Consider the following 16,935-nt stretch of genomic DNA (forward strand, 5'->3'; position numbering starts at 1 on the left):
GAGCTCAGCCGGAGGAAAATTGCCCGCGTCCTGCGTGCGTAAAGTGATAGTAGCAAACTGCTGAGGAGGCCCAGCGTTCATTGGAGAGGGAGAGATTAAGCGTCCTTCACATTCACCTCAGGATAGATGGTTTCAAAATGAAACCACCTGCACTTTTCGATAGTCTGGCTGCTCGGTTTATTGAATGCTCTGGTAGGAAATAGAAAGTGGGAACAGAGGAAAACTTTGGCTGATATATTAGCATCAATTCCCATTGTTAAGAATGCGTTTTCAGTGGCACGACAATGTTTAGCGAGCCGTGTTTGTTTGCAGCTCTGCGTTCAATTCCATAACATGTGATTTTATCGTGCAGGGTTTCCACTTAAATTAAGTCCGGCTCAGAGTTCATCCAAAGCGCACAAACTTTAATCATTTTGACTGAGCCTATAATAGAAGGTTCATTTTCAAAAATATGCATTCTGACAGGGATTATGTTCTCCATTCTTTCTCGTGGACCAATTAAAAATGCCCCCTGCGTAATTAAAAGTGACTGTGCGCACTTCAGAAATCCAACATTCTTTTACCCACTTCATTAGGCCTATGCATAAAAAAGCTTTCATTGCTTTGAAGAAGGCTACAGACGAGTGGGTTTTTAACACCCTTTTAAGATGACAACAAAGGCCATGCTTGACCCAACATATGTAGCAGCATGTTTCCGCTGCCCCCGCACCTCGGCGCGGCTTTCTAGCGGCCTCTCCCACCGCCACTGCCCCGCCTGCAGCCCGGCTGGGCCCGGATCCCCTCCCGCGCTCTCCCGCTGCAGCAGCCGGCTCCGGCACAGAGGCAGAGGTTAGAGTAGCAGTTAGACAAGAGGCCGAGGAGAAAAGAAACGCGCGGGGTGTTACACAGAAGTATTTACACGCTTGACGGGCACACCGAGAAGGCCCGGGCTTAGAGACAAGAGGCTCTTAACCTGCCACTTCACACCAGCTTCAGCGCGCCATGGAGCAGGGTAAACGCATTCCTGCAAGGCCAGAGTCAGGGGAGCAGGAGGCTGGAGACACAGAATTCACTTTGTTAGAGAAGTGAAGGTATAACATTATGTTTTTTCTGTTATGCCAAACATTGATTAAGTTCAAGCTCTGGAAAAATACAGGGTCGATTCGAAATAAGAGCAATAATGTACGCACCATTATCGAATGGTGAGATCAGTTATTAGTCGTTATCAGCATTCACATAAATGTCGATGCACTGTGAGGATGTTTTTTATATATGACTCTCAAAGAGAAATAAAGTCATGTTTCTCATTCCCGAAAATAAAATGAAAACAGTCGAAAGAAGTCCATAGTGCATTAAAGGGCCTTCATAAGGGTGCATTAGGCTATAATATGATATATTACTGGATTTTGCATGATACTGTTTAGTGTAGTTGCAGCTACTTTTAACTATAATCTAGACTGGCATGTTTGGCCCCTACGCAATAAGCCTGTTTATAATGTGTAAATGTGAACAAAGTAGCTATCATAAAGTTATGACTTTGAAAAATGGCATTCAGTGTTAAATAAAGTGGGAAAAAGCTCAAACTGAGTAAATTTATATTATACTAAGAGAGAAAAGTCAAACACATCTCAAACAAGCAGTCCACCTTTACAAAGGTGACAAAGACACATAGATATGTAGGCTCATTTTCAGCAGGAGTGGCAAACACTCGAGCTGAAGAGGCAGAAAGGTCGGACAAGCATCATCTGCACGCGCTAGAATAACACTTATTGGTAAATGGGGGATCACCCTGCCATGGCGTATGAATATTTCAAAGATTTGAAGGGTGCCTCTCTGCCAAAGCTGTTGGCCAGCACTCAGGCAGCGCCCCCCCCCCCCCCCCCCCCCCCCCTCTCTCTCTCTCTCTCTCTCTCTCTCACGCATGCATCCACGCACACATGCACGCACACACACACACACACACATACACAGAGAGAGAGAGAGAGAGAGAGAGAGAGAGAGAGAGAGAGAGAGAGAGAGAGAGAGAGAGAGAGAGAGAGAGAGAGAGAGAGAGAAATGCCGTTTTTGTGCCCTCGAGCTAGGTTGGCAGGGATTATCTTTGTTTAATGAATGGGCTACAAGTGTTCATCAACACGGCGAGATTATTGGGCTCTCTCGCTCTCCCTATAGTGGCATATAACTCCAGTATGAGTGCGTGTGTGTGCGTGTGTGTGTGTGTGTAAAAAAAGGACAGAGACAGAGCTACACACTGCAGCCAATTAAAACGCACTCTCCCCTGCTCGATCCCTCCACATCTGCCTTCTTTTCTCCAGCAGCAGAAAAGAAGGAAGCGGATGAATAGGCGCTCATTGAGATCACAGATGGAGTATGGCTTTCTTTTTGCTCGAAATTTGAGAAACACCATTGTCCCCAATCAAAACTCAATGTGTTCGCCTACAATGGTGGAGGCTTTGAGCTCCGCCGCTTCAATTGGCCTTGTTTTTGAAACTTGAAGTGTTCCGCACAAAGACTTGGCCCTCCTAGATGTCACTAGCGCTCATAGGCAGTGTGTGTGTGTGTGTGTGTGTGTGTGTGTGTGTGTGTGCGTGTGTGTGTGTGTGTGTGTGTGTTTTAAGAGAGAGAAACACAATTAATATGAAGCTGTAATTACTCCCCTTCACGCCACTGCACCCATTCAGGACCCCACCGGCCCATTTATTGCTTTATCCCATGCGGCTGATAATCCGAATACCACAGGTTTTTATAAAGCCACATGTGAGGTGTGACTGCAGAGGAACTTTCTTACAAATGAGCTGAGCGACGAGCCGACAGAGGCCGAAAATGATCCTAAAACGTATGTAAGCTACAAACATTAACATGTAGTAATGAATAAAGAACGATTCTTTTTTATCTTTGGGTTTAATATGGAAGCCTGTTAACATCATTGGACTTGATTGGCGCATGCGTATTTAATAATAGGTCAACTGTAGTTTATCGACGGATGAAGCTAACAAGACTTTTAAGAGACATACTACACATGTATAAATACTACATTGTAACTTGCCGATATAATATCCTAAAATCTGACATTACGTTTTTTTTCACTGCAGCGGGTCAACAATCATTTTATGTCTACTACTTCAAAACCATAACCAATTAAATATTTATCATGTAAACTTAAACGCTTAAGATAAGATAAGAGAAAATAAATCTAATAAAATAACTCTGACCTCAATGATGTGATGTGGCCTATACTTTGCCCTGTAGCGTCAACATTTACTTTGCATAATGGCAGGTGCAGGTGCACACTCGTTTCCCTGATATTAGCTAACTTATTCACTTTTTTAACATTCAAATGTGGAAAAATAGAATAATAAACAATGCTAGGCTTGTTTTACTTACATCACATACTTTAACATTTGATTTTTGAAATAACCCTGAAAGTTTGGTTAATTCTATCTTAATCTGACCTTTATTTTATTTTATTTTATTTTCTACAGCTTTAAGGTTTTTAACATTTTTCACTGAGAGTAGGGACCACTTGGGGGGCTGGATGGGGTAAAAAAAAAGTTAGGATGATTTTAAGGGAAGATGACTTGTAAACTAGGGGCCCTAAGCATATTGGATATCCTGTGGTAATGAAGCAGTGGGGCCTGGTGTGCTGTGTTTTTGTTTTAATCGGGCCAAAAATCCCTGGCGGCACTCCTGAGTACCACAGCTGAGATAAGGCTTTTCCACATTATTGCCCCGGCTACAGACAGCAGCATAACTGTGAGCAGAGGAGGAGACATGTTGGGAGATAACACATATCATTGATGATAAATGTTTGCCACTTGGGTTTAACATAAATTCAAATGAACTTATTTAAATGATTAAGATGTTTCTGACTGTATTATATTTATCAAACACAGAATTGCAGTATTACATTCTGACTCAAAAATGTCATGTTGTTTGGCTTTTTAAGTATTGAAAGGAGGCCAATTGAATAAAACTAAGGTTGTTTTCACAGTAAAAAAAAAATAAGGTAGCATTACGATCAAACGTAATCGTAACAGAAAAAAACTAATTAAAACATAGATGATTATTTGCAGGGGTTTGATATTAATTTGTCAAACATTTATCACTAGGAACTCATCATGGCCATGTAAACCTATTAATATACATTCATTTATGGTTTCCATTGAAAAACAGAAATTAAGAAAGTAGTGTCTTCTTTATGAGCGATGGCCATGGAAACAGGTGAAATTTGTCTGTTACCTTTTGCCTTCTTGTTGGATGTCTTTTGGGACAGTGGATATTTTTCCCTATGAATATTGCTTGATAAATCAAACTAGACACAGAGTAAAACTATATTCATTTGGTATTGCACCTGAAGAAAAAACATACTCTCTTAAAGACGCAAACATGTTAAAGCAGTAAAAGAGGAACTGGACCTAATTCTACCCTTTCAAAAAATTTGAGCTAATTCAAAGTCATTTTTTCAATTCTTAAATTCAATTAAATTGGTGACATGGCAGGGAGGAAAATGTGTTTTGTTTTTGTGGAGATAAAGACCAAAGTCTCCCCATGACTATTGTGTCATTAACAAACAGTACTGTGAACAGAGACACAGAGAGGGAAAGATGACCCTCCCTTTGTGCCCATCCAACAGTTTAAGCTGCATAGATTCTGTTTCTTTGGGCAGGCCCGGCGTCTCTGAGAAAGTAAACTCAGGGTGACCCTCCAGATTAGGCCAGTCTGGGATTCGAGCGGCGGCTCCCTGAATCCGTGATTCAGAGAGCCGCCGTGCTTGCAGATCACAGTGGGTCTCACTTCAAAAGGAGGGAGGAGAGATCACTTTGTGTAAGGAATTTTGTTCCCTCGCCAGTGGGCTGCATTCTTGACCCCGGTGGAGCTGGTTAAACATCACGGACGCTTTCCTCTTTTGTCGCTGGAGAATCAAGACTGCAACCTGATGTTGCCACCGCTGAATCTGTGGCAGGGAGGCAGGCAGAGTAAGCTTATTAGTACACAGACACTTTCTCATCCTCCTGTGTCACTTTGAAGGGCTGCTGCTGATTAAGACATCCAGCTAGAGTCTGACTTATGTGACAAGAAGACAGAGCCCAAATATTTAAAATGTCTCCTTTATAAGATGAGAAAACATCAATTATTTCAAGAAATAGTAGTAGAAGATGTTAGCCTTCTGTTCTTTTTGTCACACAAATTTGTCAGAAACTTGTCTTTGTAATGAATCATCCCATGTTTATAAAGCTACACATCTCTCTGTAATGAAATGACACCATAATAATTAAGTCATATTTTCTAAGTTGTTATGTTCTGTAATAATGGTTGATTTCAAGACAGGAAAATGGAATGATTTATTTATTGTGTTGTGTGTTAAACCCTGTTACTCAAGTGTCACTCTTCTTCCCCTCACACAGTTAAAAACCTGATGACTTTACTCATGCTGAAACAAAAACTGATGACAAGTCTAGTCAGGTAGGATGGAGGAATATCATTAAATCTCATTGACATTTCCGACCCCATCAGCATCATCAGCTGCAGAGCAACAGGGGAACATGCCTGTGCACATTAAATTCAAAGATCTGCATGATAGAAACTGTAATCTCACACCTGAGAGGAGCTGCACTATGTTCACTCTTTCCCTGAGGACCGGCAGACATGAAGCACCTGTCCTGTCTGTTGCATAAATGCACAGCCGCCTTCACGCTCACTGAGCTGCTCGCCTCGCCCTGACCTCGCCCTCACCCGGGGCTGCACGTGTCTGCACGGCCACGACAGACACACAGATACAAACAGGAAAACCCAGCAACTCACCCCGGGTGTCAGCACTCCTCTGGCTCTGTCACCAGTCAAATTCAAGGACACTAACTTTTAAGGTCTGTGTGTTGTGCTGAGGGATATACACATTAGCGTGCTTTAGGGTACTGATCAAAACTAGTTTTTTAACATCAAGTTATAAAATCATAGCCAAATCCCTTCTGGAAACAAAACAGCTTGCCTAAAGCTTAATGGTATATCACATGATTTTCCCCAAAATGTAAGTAAATAAAACTTTACAAAAGTTTTAGCACAAGACTTCAACAGTACTTTCATTACCATACATGAGCTCAGGCATAAAAACATAAATTCATTTACATGTTGATACTTGAACCGTTACCTGATTTATCTTCTTCAGCTGTTGCAGTGACGTAGTTTCATCCATCTATTGTTTCCACAGTCAAAGGCATGTCTTTGGTTTCCAAGCACTGAGAAATCTGCAAATGTATCATAATAGATGGGTTTTACTGACTGAAACATTGCCAAAGACCTTTAAACTAAAATATGCAATTCACTTCATCATGGTGTTACCCTTAATTTAAGTATGTTGAGAACTTTCAAGGCCTTGTTTATAAGCTTTAAGTTGTTAAAAAGGGGCATGGAAGACTGAACTATAACTTAGGTTTTCAAAGTGAAAACTTTTGTCATCTTTCCTTTAATTTAAACTAACTCATTTTAGTGACAAATATTGTTGAGAGAGAGAATACTTACTTTCCCCTGCGGTTTCACAATAATGGTTAGATATTACAAGCTATATATCATCAATAATCAGAGAAAGAGAAATACAGTCAAGGGAATATATCCTGAGGAATGTTTTCTTCTCACCCTCAGTGCCTTTAGCAACAACTCCTGTCCGGTCAGATGTGGGGAAGCTCGGCTGGCTGAGCACATTAGCTTGACTCATTCCTCGCGTGAGAAACAAGACGGTAACAGACAAACTGACAAACAAACACTCACGCTCCTGGATGCTTTTGTCATGCACTCACTGAATGTATTACATCACATTAACAGTACCAGTATTTAGAGACAACTTCATCATGTGTTAGAATAACCTTAGTTAACATTTTAAGACGTCACAGTACTTGATGGCAGCGCTGACACAAATATTAATGAGTTGTCTTTTTCACCTTCATAGATTACGCCGAAGCTCACAGAACTCCACTAACTCAAAACAGTTTACAAAGCTCCACCTAATCTGGATTATTCCAAACTGGTTCATAATGAAGAAACTACCATGGGTCTAAATATGGTCTCAAACTACTCTCCTTAATGAGATGATGAAGAGTTCAGTTTCACTGTAGTATTTTTTTGCAGTAGAAAAAAGTCAGTGTAAAAAAATAAAGTTAGACTTTAACTAGTTAAAATTGTATTTGTAATAATGATTTAGAAAAGACAGATTGATTAATCAAAATGTTAACAGCTTTATTTGGAACGTTTAGTATCAATTCAAGACATTTCAAGATCCTTTTGTTTGATTGGTCACTCCGGTTTCATCAATTGTCATGCTTGAAAATTCCTTGTTAAGAGTCTTAGAAGTGATAACCTTGGATTTATTTTCCATTAACCACTGGCTGTAATTATAAGGGATAACTACAGAACTAAATACAGTCAGCTATATTAAAGTATCTTAATTTAAAATTAAGTATCTTAAAGTTAAAAATATGAGGAATGTTATCCGTAAATTACGAGCATCCAACTACAATCTTACATCTCAGAACAAATCATTGTTTTATCCACTGTCCATACTGTCTGACTCTCAGGATCATATTTAATGTGGAATTTCACATTTTTACTGGTTTTCTACTATGCACCCACACTGTCACCGTAACATCTCCTATATTTGTTTGGATATTTCTTGCTACCCCTCTCTCTCTCTCTGTTCCAGATTTCCTTTTGGTGTCCATAACAAACAACAAATAAAATCAATGAAATGGCAATATGAAGCATCTCTGTGAACCCCTGTCCAAGTCTATTCTTGTCCTTCCACAGTGAGTTTCCTTTTTCCCTGCAGCAGTTTGTTTGTGACGCAGGGTCTGCTGGGGTTCTCAAACTTTGCCTCGAGCTGACAGAGGAGCCCTGCTACAGATGGAGGGCTAAGCCTGCGTGATCTCTCCTCGCTGAAGGCAGGAAATTAGCTGCGGTGTGGCTGATATTACCAGGTGGTGTGTGATTGAGAATATTAAAACTATTGTTAGGCAAAAAGGTCTCCAAGCCATGAAGATGCAGAGCTAAACTTTGGTATCTGATGAAAGTCGTCTAAACAAACTGAGGCAATGTGTTCAGGTTATCTCCACTGTGATCAAGCTGAGAGATCTGCGAGGTGTGAACTTCTCGTTTTATCGCTGAGACATTAATTAGAAAACATGATGATCTCTCACAGTCAGTGTCACAGAGCCGCCTTTGTGATTACCACTTTTAACTTAAACTTACTGGCAGCTCACTTTCTTTACTCACATAAGTTGTCATTCAAAAGTTGAGGTATTGAGGTATAAACCCCTTGATACTAGTTCAGTTAAAAAAACAACACTGATTTGGGCATCAGTTCAGCTCAGTGGTTAAATTAAACAGACCATGTATAGAGGCTTTAGTCCTCAAAGTCAGTGGCCTGGGTTTAAATCTGACTTGTGGCCCATTGTGGCATGTTATACCTGAATCCCTCTCCTCCACTGTGCTATTCTCTTAAGGGAAGCATGAAAAGGCAAAGAAAGAGTCATCTTCAAATAAAAGGAATAAAACTAGTTACTTTTTGCTAACTTTAATAACAACACTCTGCTAGCCCCACACTGTTGACATTTGTTGTCTGGAAACAGTTGATTGACCTAAAACTGGATGCATTTTTGGCTTTTAACCTAAAAGCCATTTATTGTCTTACCTTAAAGTGGTTCATTTATTTTTGAACTGGAACCAGCTGATTTTTTTGTAACTCACCTTTTATTAGTTTCTAGGTAGTGTTGAAGGCACCTGTTAAAACTTGGCTCAATATTAGATCAATGCTGTTTCAAAGCTCGCCAATCAACCTCTGATTTGATAAAACTAAAATTCAAACTTACATTTTTTGAAAGAAAAATCTTGACATAAACTCATTATTTGCTTTGAAAGAGTGAACAATTAAATCTGTGAACCTGCATTAATACCCTGTCAACTCACTGGGGGGATGTTTTGGCTTGGAAATTTGGGCTGATTTTATAGGAAAAAGCGAATCTTCATCTTATTTGAGCATCTCTACAACAATTTTTTCAAATTCCCTTGTTAAATATCTTTACACTACACGAAATCTCTGGAGAATTTTTGGATTGTGTTCATTTTGACGCCTCCTATGGACAAAGCCATGCCTCTAATCTCTTTGCTGATCTTGTCCTGTAAATGTACAAGAAGTTATGACTGATGAAAAATGTCACACTGCTTCCAAATCAATACCTGTAAATCTTCACAGTAGAAAATGTGAAAAAAAAAACTGTTCCTGTAGCTACCACACGACAGGACTGCACAGTAATAAATGATTACAAAGAAATCATCAGTCTCATCGTGGGTGGTGTTGTTTGCTTTTGTAGGTCACTCAGACGCATCAATATTAATTTCTTTTTTTTTCATAACCAGCTTAAAACTCCTAACAGGAGCTTTAAGAGAATCTTAAGAAAACAATGAATTTGGAAGTACCAAGTTGTTTCCTGCTTAGTATTACTTTGTGTAAAATTTCTATGAGAAAGTAAATGGGAATGTGTAACTGATTGTGTGAATGTACAGGGGAGTTTGCCCACTGGAGCAATAAAAAGCCTTCCTTATTCTATCTTTATCTCACGTGCTTAAATTCTCAAGCACTAAAAAATAAAAATATAAAAAATTGATACATGTGTATTGTGGCTTGTTCAACAGATTTGGGGTCCAGACAAAATGATGTTCATATTCATATATTTTATATAATGTATATCAAACTAAAACTAATACAGCATCAAACTTAAAAAGGATCAAGAGGAAAAAAAAAGAAAAAATAACTGAAAACTGAGCAATCCATTGGCGTATGGAGCGGTGGGTGTAAAAACGAGGGGGGGAGTAGAGATTGAGGGGTCACTTCAGACGCCGCAGGTGTCCCATCACAACTCGTCCCTGCAACAGACAGTGGACGGAGGGGTACAGGAGTGGGAGAAGGGGCAGGGGAAGACAGAGAAAGGGGTTTGGGGGGCTGGAAGTTGGAAAAGGATAAATGCAGGTGGAGAAGAGACATCCCAGATCTCTGCCGGGTAACTTCACCTCTTGCTGTTAATTTTATTCAATTTTTTAAGCTTTTTTTTTTTTTTTTTTTTTTGGATTTCAAACACAAAAAAACATGTTCTAAAAAAGCAGCCTCAGTGTTTTGAATGTGGAAACAAAGGAAACAAGTTCTTTTTTTTTTTCCAGTGACAACGATTTGTCTACTCAGTCTCTCAATGCTGAAATCTGCCGAAGTCCTGTGTTGTGTTTGTGAGAGAAAAACCATGACACAGCAGTTGTGTATGTGAAGTTGTGAGTTGTGTTAGAGGAGAAAGAGAGAGACAGGAGGTTTCTTTTAGAGGAGGTGAATGTTTGGCTGTGTGCTTGTGATACTGTCTTTGCTCCTCTGTGCAACACATGTACACGGGGCGTTCAGGTGCCACGACCAGGCCGAGGGGCAGAGAAGCTTACTTGCACTTGTGTGTCACTGGATGTGCATGCCAGTGTGTTTATGTTGATGTCTGAGAGGATGATGTGGTGTGTTGGTGTATATGTGTATTTGTATGTGTGTGTGTGTGTGTGTGTGTGTGTGTGTGCTGTGTGTACTGGAGGCCCAGACTGGTGAGGCCCATGCTCGGTGACTAGTGTGTGTCCAGCCAGTTCATCAGTCAGTCAGTCACTCCGTCCTCTCAGCTATCAGAGGACCACTTCCTATTCTTTAGCCTCTAGGAAGAGCGTCTCCTGCGGGAACAATTTGGCTTCAAGCAGAGTCGACCCCGGTTCCAACTGGGTGATCTGAGAAGAGACAAGGTAGGTGGGAAACAGAGGGAAGTCATTAGAGAACCACCAATCACATTACTTTGAAACCATGACTGCTCCCAATCATTGATCTGATATTCCTAAATCGGACTTGTATTTGTTTAGTGCTGTCTAGAGATACTAATCAAATTAATTAGAGGCTCGATCTCATATATTTATAGTGTAGGAAGCATTGCATCACAGGTGGACAGACTGCATAACCCTGATCCAAATGGTTATTACTAACTTCTAATGTTGTAGTCAAGACCACGTTAACCGAGACCAAGACATGTACGAGACCAGAGTGCACTGAGACCAAGACAAGACCAAGACATTTAGGGATCGAGACTATTCAAGACCAAGTCAGGGCAAGACAGAGACAAGACCAAGACCATATATATCAATGAAAAATCATTATGAGAGTTAACAAAATAAAAGACTTCTGTTTATTTAATTTAAGTTTGCTTTGAATACAATTGACGGCAACAAACAAGGTTTGGTTTTGTCTTTGTTGCCTTTCTTTTGACTCCTTAAGTTTAGTTTTTACTCTTATCACAGTAACGACAAGACCGATACCTGAAATAAGCAGCCTCGAGACCAAGACCGGTCTCGAGTACTACAACACTACTAACTTCCACGTTTTAATTGTGCCCTATTTTCACGACCTAGTCTAGTCTCAATGTGATCACCTTGTTCCCTGAGACACAACCCTGTTCTCTGTACACAGCTGCTTGCCTCGCCTCCCTCTTTAATTTTGTCTCTCTCCATCTTCTTCAGCAGAATGTTTAATAGGTTTTGAAAGTTGCTTATAAATCAGTTTTCACCGCATGTGAGACATGTGGAGATGGTTTGTTGTTAATGATATAGAGTCTGAAAACGATCGGAGAGAACGCGGTTGTTTAAGACATTGCAAGTTTGTCCAAATTTAAAGTAGATTTGCATTGAATGGAAAAGGGAGAACCTCAATCAACGCATGCAAAGTTTAGACATAAGCCTGTCTCTATGTGTATGTGTGTGATTCACAGTAGATGTTTTTCTTCACAGATATAGGAGAAGTAGGGAGATGTACACAGCATGTGTTTTCACCATATTTACAAACCAGCTGTGGAAAAATGTATGACGATTGACGTCAGTGTGATTAACCTGCGTTAATATTTTAACACGTTCTTTTTCTCTGTGATCAATTGAAAGTAACGTGTTGACTTTACAGCCCTAGTTTTACTTTTTGGGCGTTTAGCAAAATTCTTCAAATCATTTATCAAAATTCTTGGGTCTCTTTCAAGTCTCTTTCTAATCAAGGGCTTAGCAAAGTTAATCACACCCTTTGAAAACAACAATACAGAAAGACTCAACTTTACAACAACCTCCAAGGGAAAAACATGATTTACAATCTCTACTTGAACCAAAGAATCTAAATCTGCAAAAAGAACTTCAATAATTGTTAATATAAGTGCGCATAAAGCCTCCCTCTGAGATTCACCTTGCAACCACATACACCCTGTGATCCAGACTGGGAAACACCAAAGTAGCAGACTTCATTGAATGTAGGTGTGTGTGTGTGTGTGCTTGAAAGAGAGTGTGTACTGTGTGTATTATTCTAACATGTTGTTTAAGAAAAGTCGAAGCAGTAATCTGAGCAGCCAGAGTGTCATTTCCCTGGGAGGACCATCAGGTTTGTTTTCTTAAAAAGGCTCCAATCCAACACAAACTGATGAAGGTTACAGGACGGGAGAGAGAAAGTGTGAGAGAGAGAGAGAGAGACTAAGGAACTTTTTGTGAGTGATCGCTATTAATGCCTCATTTCAGGAACGTTGCTGATGCAGAGAGGAGGAAACATTTATCTGTATTCAAAACTCTACACAACATCTATTGTCCGAAAGCAGAGGAACAAAGCAGTGCCACCCACAGCGAGGCAGATCGAGTTAGCTTACATGACCTGTGTTTTTCTTGGTTTTTTTTAAACAGGAAAATCTGACTCTCTCTCTGACACCCACCAATGCTGTGAGCCTCTTAGCTTATGTGAGCTAATCACTAGAGGGGTTGTGTTACAATGGGCCAATCTAACACCTGGGCTGAATGGCCGAGATGGTGTGACACTGAGATGTGTCCTGGGCTTATCTGATGACTGCTGCCTCAGCTCCTCTGATTAGGGCTCCTATTCTAACCTCACAGCGGGATAATTAAGTGGCTCCCTGTACCTGCTGTAGAAGGTCAGAGGGCAAGCTAGAGTGGTAAAGGTCGACCTCACAACAAGCTGAGCGATAGGGTCGAGGCGAACGAATTACATAAAGGACTATGAACATGAACTGCAACTTTAACCACATTTAGTCTAGAACAAACAAGTGGTCTCTGATTACTGACAGTTTTAAAATGATCAAGTATTTCTTAAAGAGCCAATCCTTACTCTCTCATGATAAAGCTATTTGACCCTCAAGGAATTAAGAAGCTCCCAGCACATACGTTTAATATCTTTAAATCTATACACAGAGCAGATGGGTTGAGTTTTAATCAAGCAGCAACCCCCGGCCTCAAACTATGAAGCCCACGCGGAAGTTTTATAAACTGCAATTCATCGAGGATCTGCTTGAGGCTCGCTGCAGAAACACCAGAAACCACATAGACACCAATTCAAAAAAGACGATCTTTGCAGCATTAATAAACATGTTTACAGCCTGGTTCAAAAAACGGCTTGGCTCTATGTAGCTAATTTCTCTATTGGCACACACTGTACGGGGGTGAATTTTTTCTAACGAGACAGTTCAGAAGATATTAAGATTACGAGTTTTTGCCCAAATAAGGACATGACTGACTTGACTCCCAGACAGGAACACATACAGTAGCTGTTGGCTAGGATTCTCAAACCCCGCCTCTTTACGTCACACTATGACTGCTTGAGTTCTGCATTTCCAATATGGCTGGCGCCGCCGATTGGCTTCAAAACAGCGCTCAGGAACAGATGGGTGACGTCACGGATACTACGTCCATATTTTATACAGTCTATAGTTTTAATGTGTGTCGTACACCAAATGTAAAAGATCTTTTCTGAAGTGAAGTCTTTGCATGTAGAATTTGGTGCACTAGCTAGTCAAGAGGCCATTCTGCGTTTTATCATCATAAAGAAAGTTGATTTGAAGAATCTTACTTGTCTGTGATGTGAACAGCCTCACAGCTGCACGGTAATAAACACTGAGTCTATGTCGGCGCCTGAAAAACTCTAATTTGCAACTGAGCACATTGATTTGAGCAAACACTCAAAATAATTAAAACAATCTACACATTTAATCTTGCGATAACTACACAGTCTGCAAAACTGGAGGCTGTTCAAGGGCTCTGAGAGAAGGGTGAGAAAAGAACAAGAAAATGTTCAAAAGGGTGAGTGTGAGAAGGTGAGGAGGACATATCAGCATCAGATAGCCTATCCATCTCCCATGGGTGTTTGGAAATGTCACACCCTGTGCAAGTCAGCGCTCTTTAACTCCGTGTCTTTCATCTCCTTGTCCTCATTTCAACGTGTCATTTAGACACTTGACTTCTCAGCAGGGTCCCGGGGAGTCCCGGAGCGGGCAGGGTGGGGCTGCCACATCAACCCTGTGCCCCTCACCTAGTCAGCTGCCTCATAGCACAGCGGGGAGCAGGACGCCATGAGGAGAGCTAAAATGGTGTGTGTGAGTCTCTGTACAAGTGTGTGTGTTTGCTGCAAACATATTCCATCCCAACGGTGGGGGAAAAAACCACCAACAGGGCTGCTGCGCTCCTTTTCCCACCTCAGGAGCAGAGCGTCGCAAATGGCTGCCATGCTAATGAACCCGACAGGCTGTTATGACACCACAGCATCAGGTAGGAGTAAATGAGGCTTTGGGGTGGAGCAGGTGTGTGAGTGTGTGTGTCTGTGGACTACATAAAAGCATGTGTGTGTGGAGTGTGCGCTTTCAGTGAAATCAGGATGAGATTGTGCTTGCAGTGCACCAGGGAGAGACGACGGGGGGAGAGCAGCATCTGACTCCGAAAAAGAAAGTAGGGAAACAAGATGCCACACTGACACAGGAGACGGGCGCCATCGGTGATTGTTTACATTGTTATCCAATTAACAGACCATAAGCATGGAGGCATCTGTCAACAAACAAAGCTGTTGTTTTTCCTCTGCTCTGCCTAAGCCATATTCTTTCCTCCTGTGCCTACACAGCCATGCATACATACATACATACATACATAAGACAGACAAAATCTAGCTCTCTGCTTTGCAGTTTGTTTTTAACCTTGAGTCAATATAATTTTCATCAGCCAATTTAAATCAAATCAATCAGCTCAAGTAGAGAACTGTCTGACTGTTTTAAAAGAGGAAATTAATTTGGAGAGGTTTTCATCTGACTAAATTGCATTAGTGGAGGAAAAAGGTTTTCCAGTTGTTAATTAAAAATACACAAATTAACAGAAAAAAAACTGAATTGAACTCAAAAACTAAGTAGATAATACAATATCTGGAAGCTGGGCATTAAAAAGCCAAATTTTGAAACTGGAAGCAAACAAAAGACAGATGGTGCTTCTCTGCAGTCTTTGATATTTTGTCTTTATTTCCCCATGAAAAATTGTGTGACATAAAACGATCGGCTGATATCAACCCCCTGTCTCTGGCATTATCATGCAGCAGATTTCATCGGTTAAAACCCCATAATTAGCTCCTAATGTGAAGTTTTAAAATAAATACTACAATTGTAAGTCACTTGATTCAAATGAATAAAACACACTGATAACAGAGGAGGCGACACTCGGCAACGCTCAGCCGGGAAAGAAAAGAAAGGGAAAATAAACACAGGCCCTCAAGATGTCCGCTTCCAACATAATCAAACGTGCAGCTGAAATAACGCATTTTTAATGAAGCCATTACAGGCCCTACTATGTTAATTAAAACCAAATAACTTGTCTGTTTTAAACTAGTGTTGTCAAGTGTTTATTTGGCCAATTACAAAAGCAGTGGGAGATCATTATCTGCTGCCAGGAGCGTTGACAGCACGTAGCGCTGGGGTGTGAACATAAAGGAACAGAGCAGAATACGGTACTTCAAAGAGAGAAATGCACCGCACAGCCCAGACAGGGGGTAGGACTGAGGGGGGAGAACTGAGAAACAGGGAAGAAGAGAGGAGAGAAATAGAAAGGTTCTACTATTTCATACAAAATGTATGTATATATATTTAAGGGTTCAAAAAAGAAAGGGATGTGGGGAGAGAAGTGAGAAGGCAAATGGACAAGGTTAGAAAGATTCAGAGAAAAGTTAATTGCTAAAGATGGGACTCTGATATCAGTGAGGTAGAGAGGCAGGAGGAGGGAAAAGGGAGACAGAGGGAGGGAAAACTGGAAGGCAGAGAGGGAGAGGGCTGAAGGTGGGGAGGGGGCCAAGAAGCCCTTGGGGTGAAACTCAGCTTTTAACATCAGGATTTCCTCCCGACATGTTTATAACCTGTTAAAATAATCTGCTTGGGAAACAAATAGTTTGATATGGTCAACAAAAAGTGAAATTACTGTCTGAGAGAATCCCCAATGTAATGACATTGGCTCCTACTTGACTCATTGTGTGTCATTAAATCAGTTCCCATGTCTACATGTCAGACTCAGATTTAGGCAAGCACATCTAAACTTTTATTTTCATTTTTACTCTTTTATATTTTTTTGGGGGGGTGGGGTTGCCTTGATTCCATAGGAAAGCTGAAGAGAGATAGGAAATGCGGGGAGTAGAGAGCGGGGAAAGACATGCAGGAAATGGTCTCGGCCAGGAATCGAACTGGCACCCCCCTGCATTGAGGACTGTAGCCTCTGTATGTGGGGCGCTTAGACCGTTAGGCCACCAGCGCCCCACTAAGCCCATCTAAACTTATTCCTTTCAGCAGATTTACCTCCTAGAGTCAAAACCGACACTGCATCATTCTGCACAGTAACGCTTTACCACATCCAAGTGAAGTAACAGTAAGCTTGACCCATTTCTGAGTTGAGATTTGGGAGAAACTGGCCTACATGCAAGACCAAAGTTAGACACATATTTCACATCCATGCAGAAAGACAAAGCAGAGTGCCCAACAGTTCTGAGTGTGTGAAGCAGTAGACATGAGTTAAGGGAAGATTAATAGTCCAGAGGAAGCAGCTTTTTGATTGTAACTTCATTTCAAATAAACTGCA

The 16,935-nt window shown here is 40.9% G+C and overlaps 1 protein-coding gene across 2 annotated transcripts in view; it reads right to left on the minus strand.

The window, feature by feature from the left end:
• Positions 1-9,673: 9,673 nt before the first annotated feature.
• faf1 (Fas (TNFRSF6) associated factor 1) overlaps positions 9,674-16,935 on the minus strand; it is a 70,356-nt gene continuing 63,094 nt past the window's right edge. The window contains exon 20 of one of the 2 annotated variants that reach the window (XM_034710864.1): positions 9,674-10,764. In XM_034710864.1, the coding sequence (XP_034566755.1) occupies positions 10,681-10,764 (84 nt within the window). In that variant the 3' untranslated portion in view covers positions 9,674-10,680. The remainder of the gene's footprint in view (positions 10,765-16,935) is intronic. The other variant, XM_034710871.1, reaches the window with a different exon arrangement.

The sequence above is a fragment of the Notolabrus celidotus genome, chromosome 2 (assembly GCF_009762535.1).
Source record: "Notolabrus celidotus isolate fNotCel1 chromosome 2, fNotCel1.pri, whole genome shotgun sequence".
NCBI lineage: Eukaryota > Metazoa > Chordata > Actinopteri > Labriformes > Labridae > Notolabrus > Notolabrus celidotus.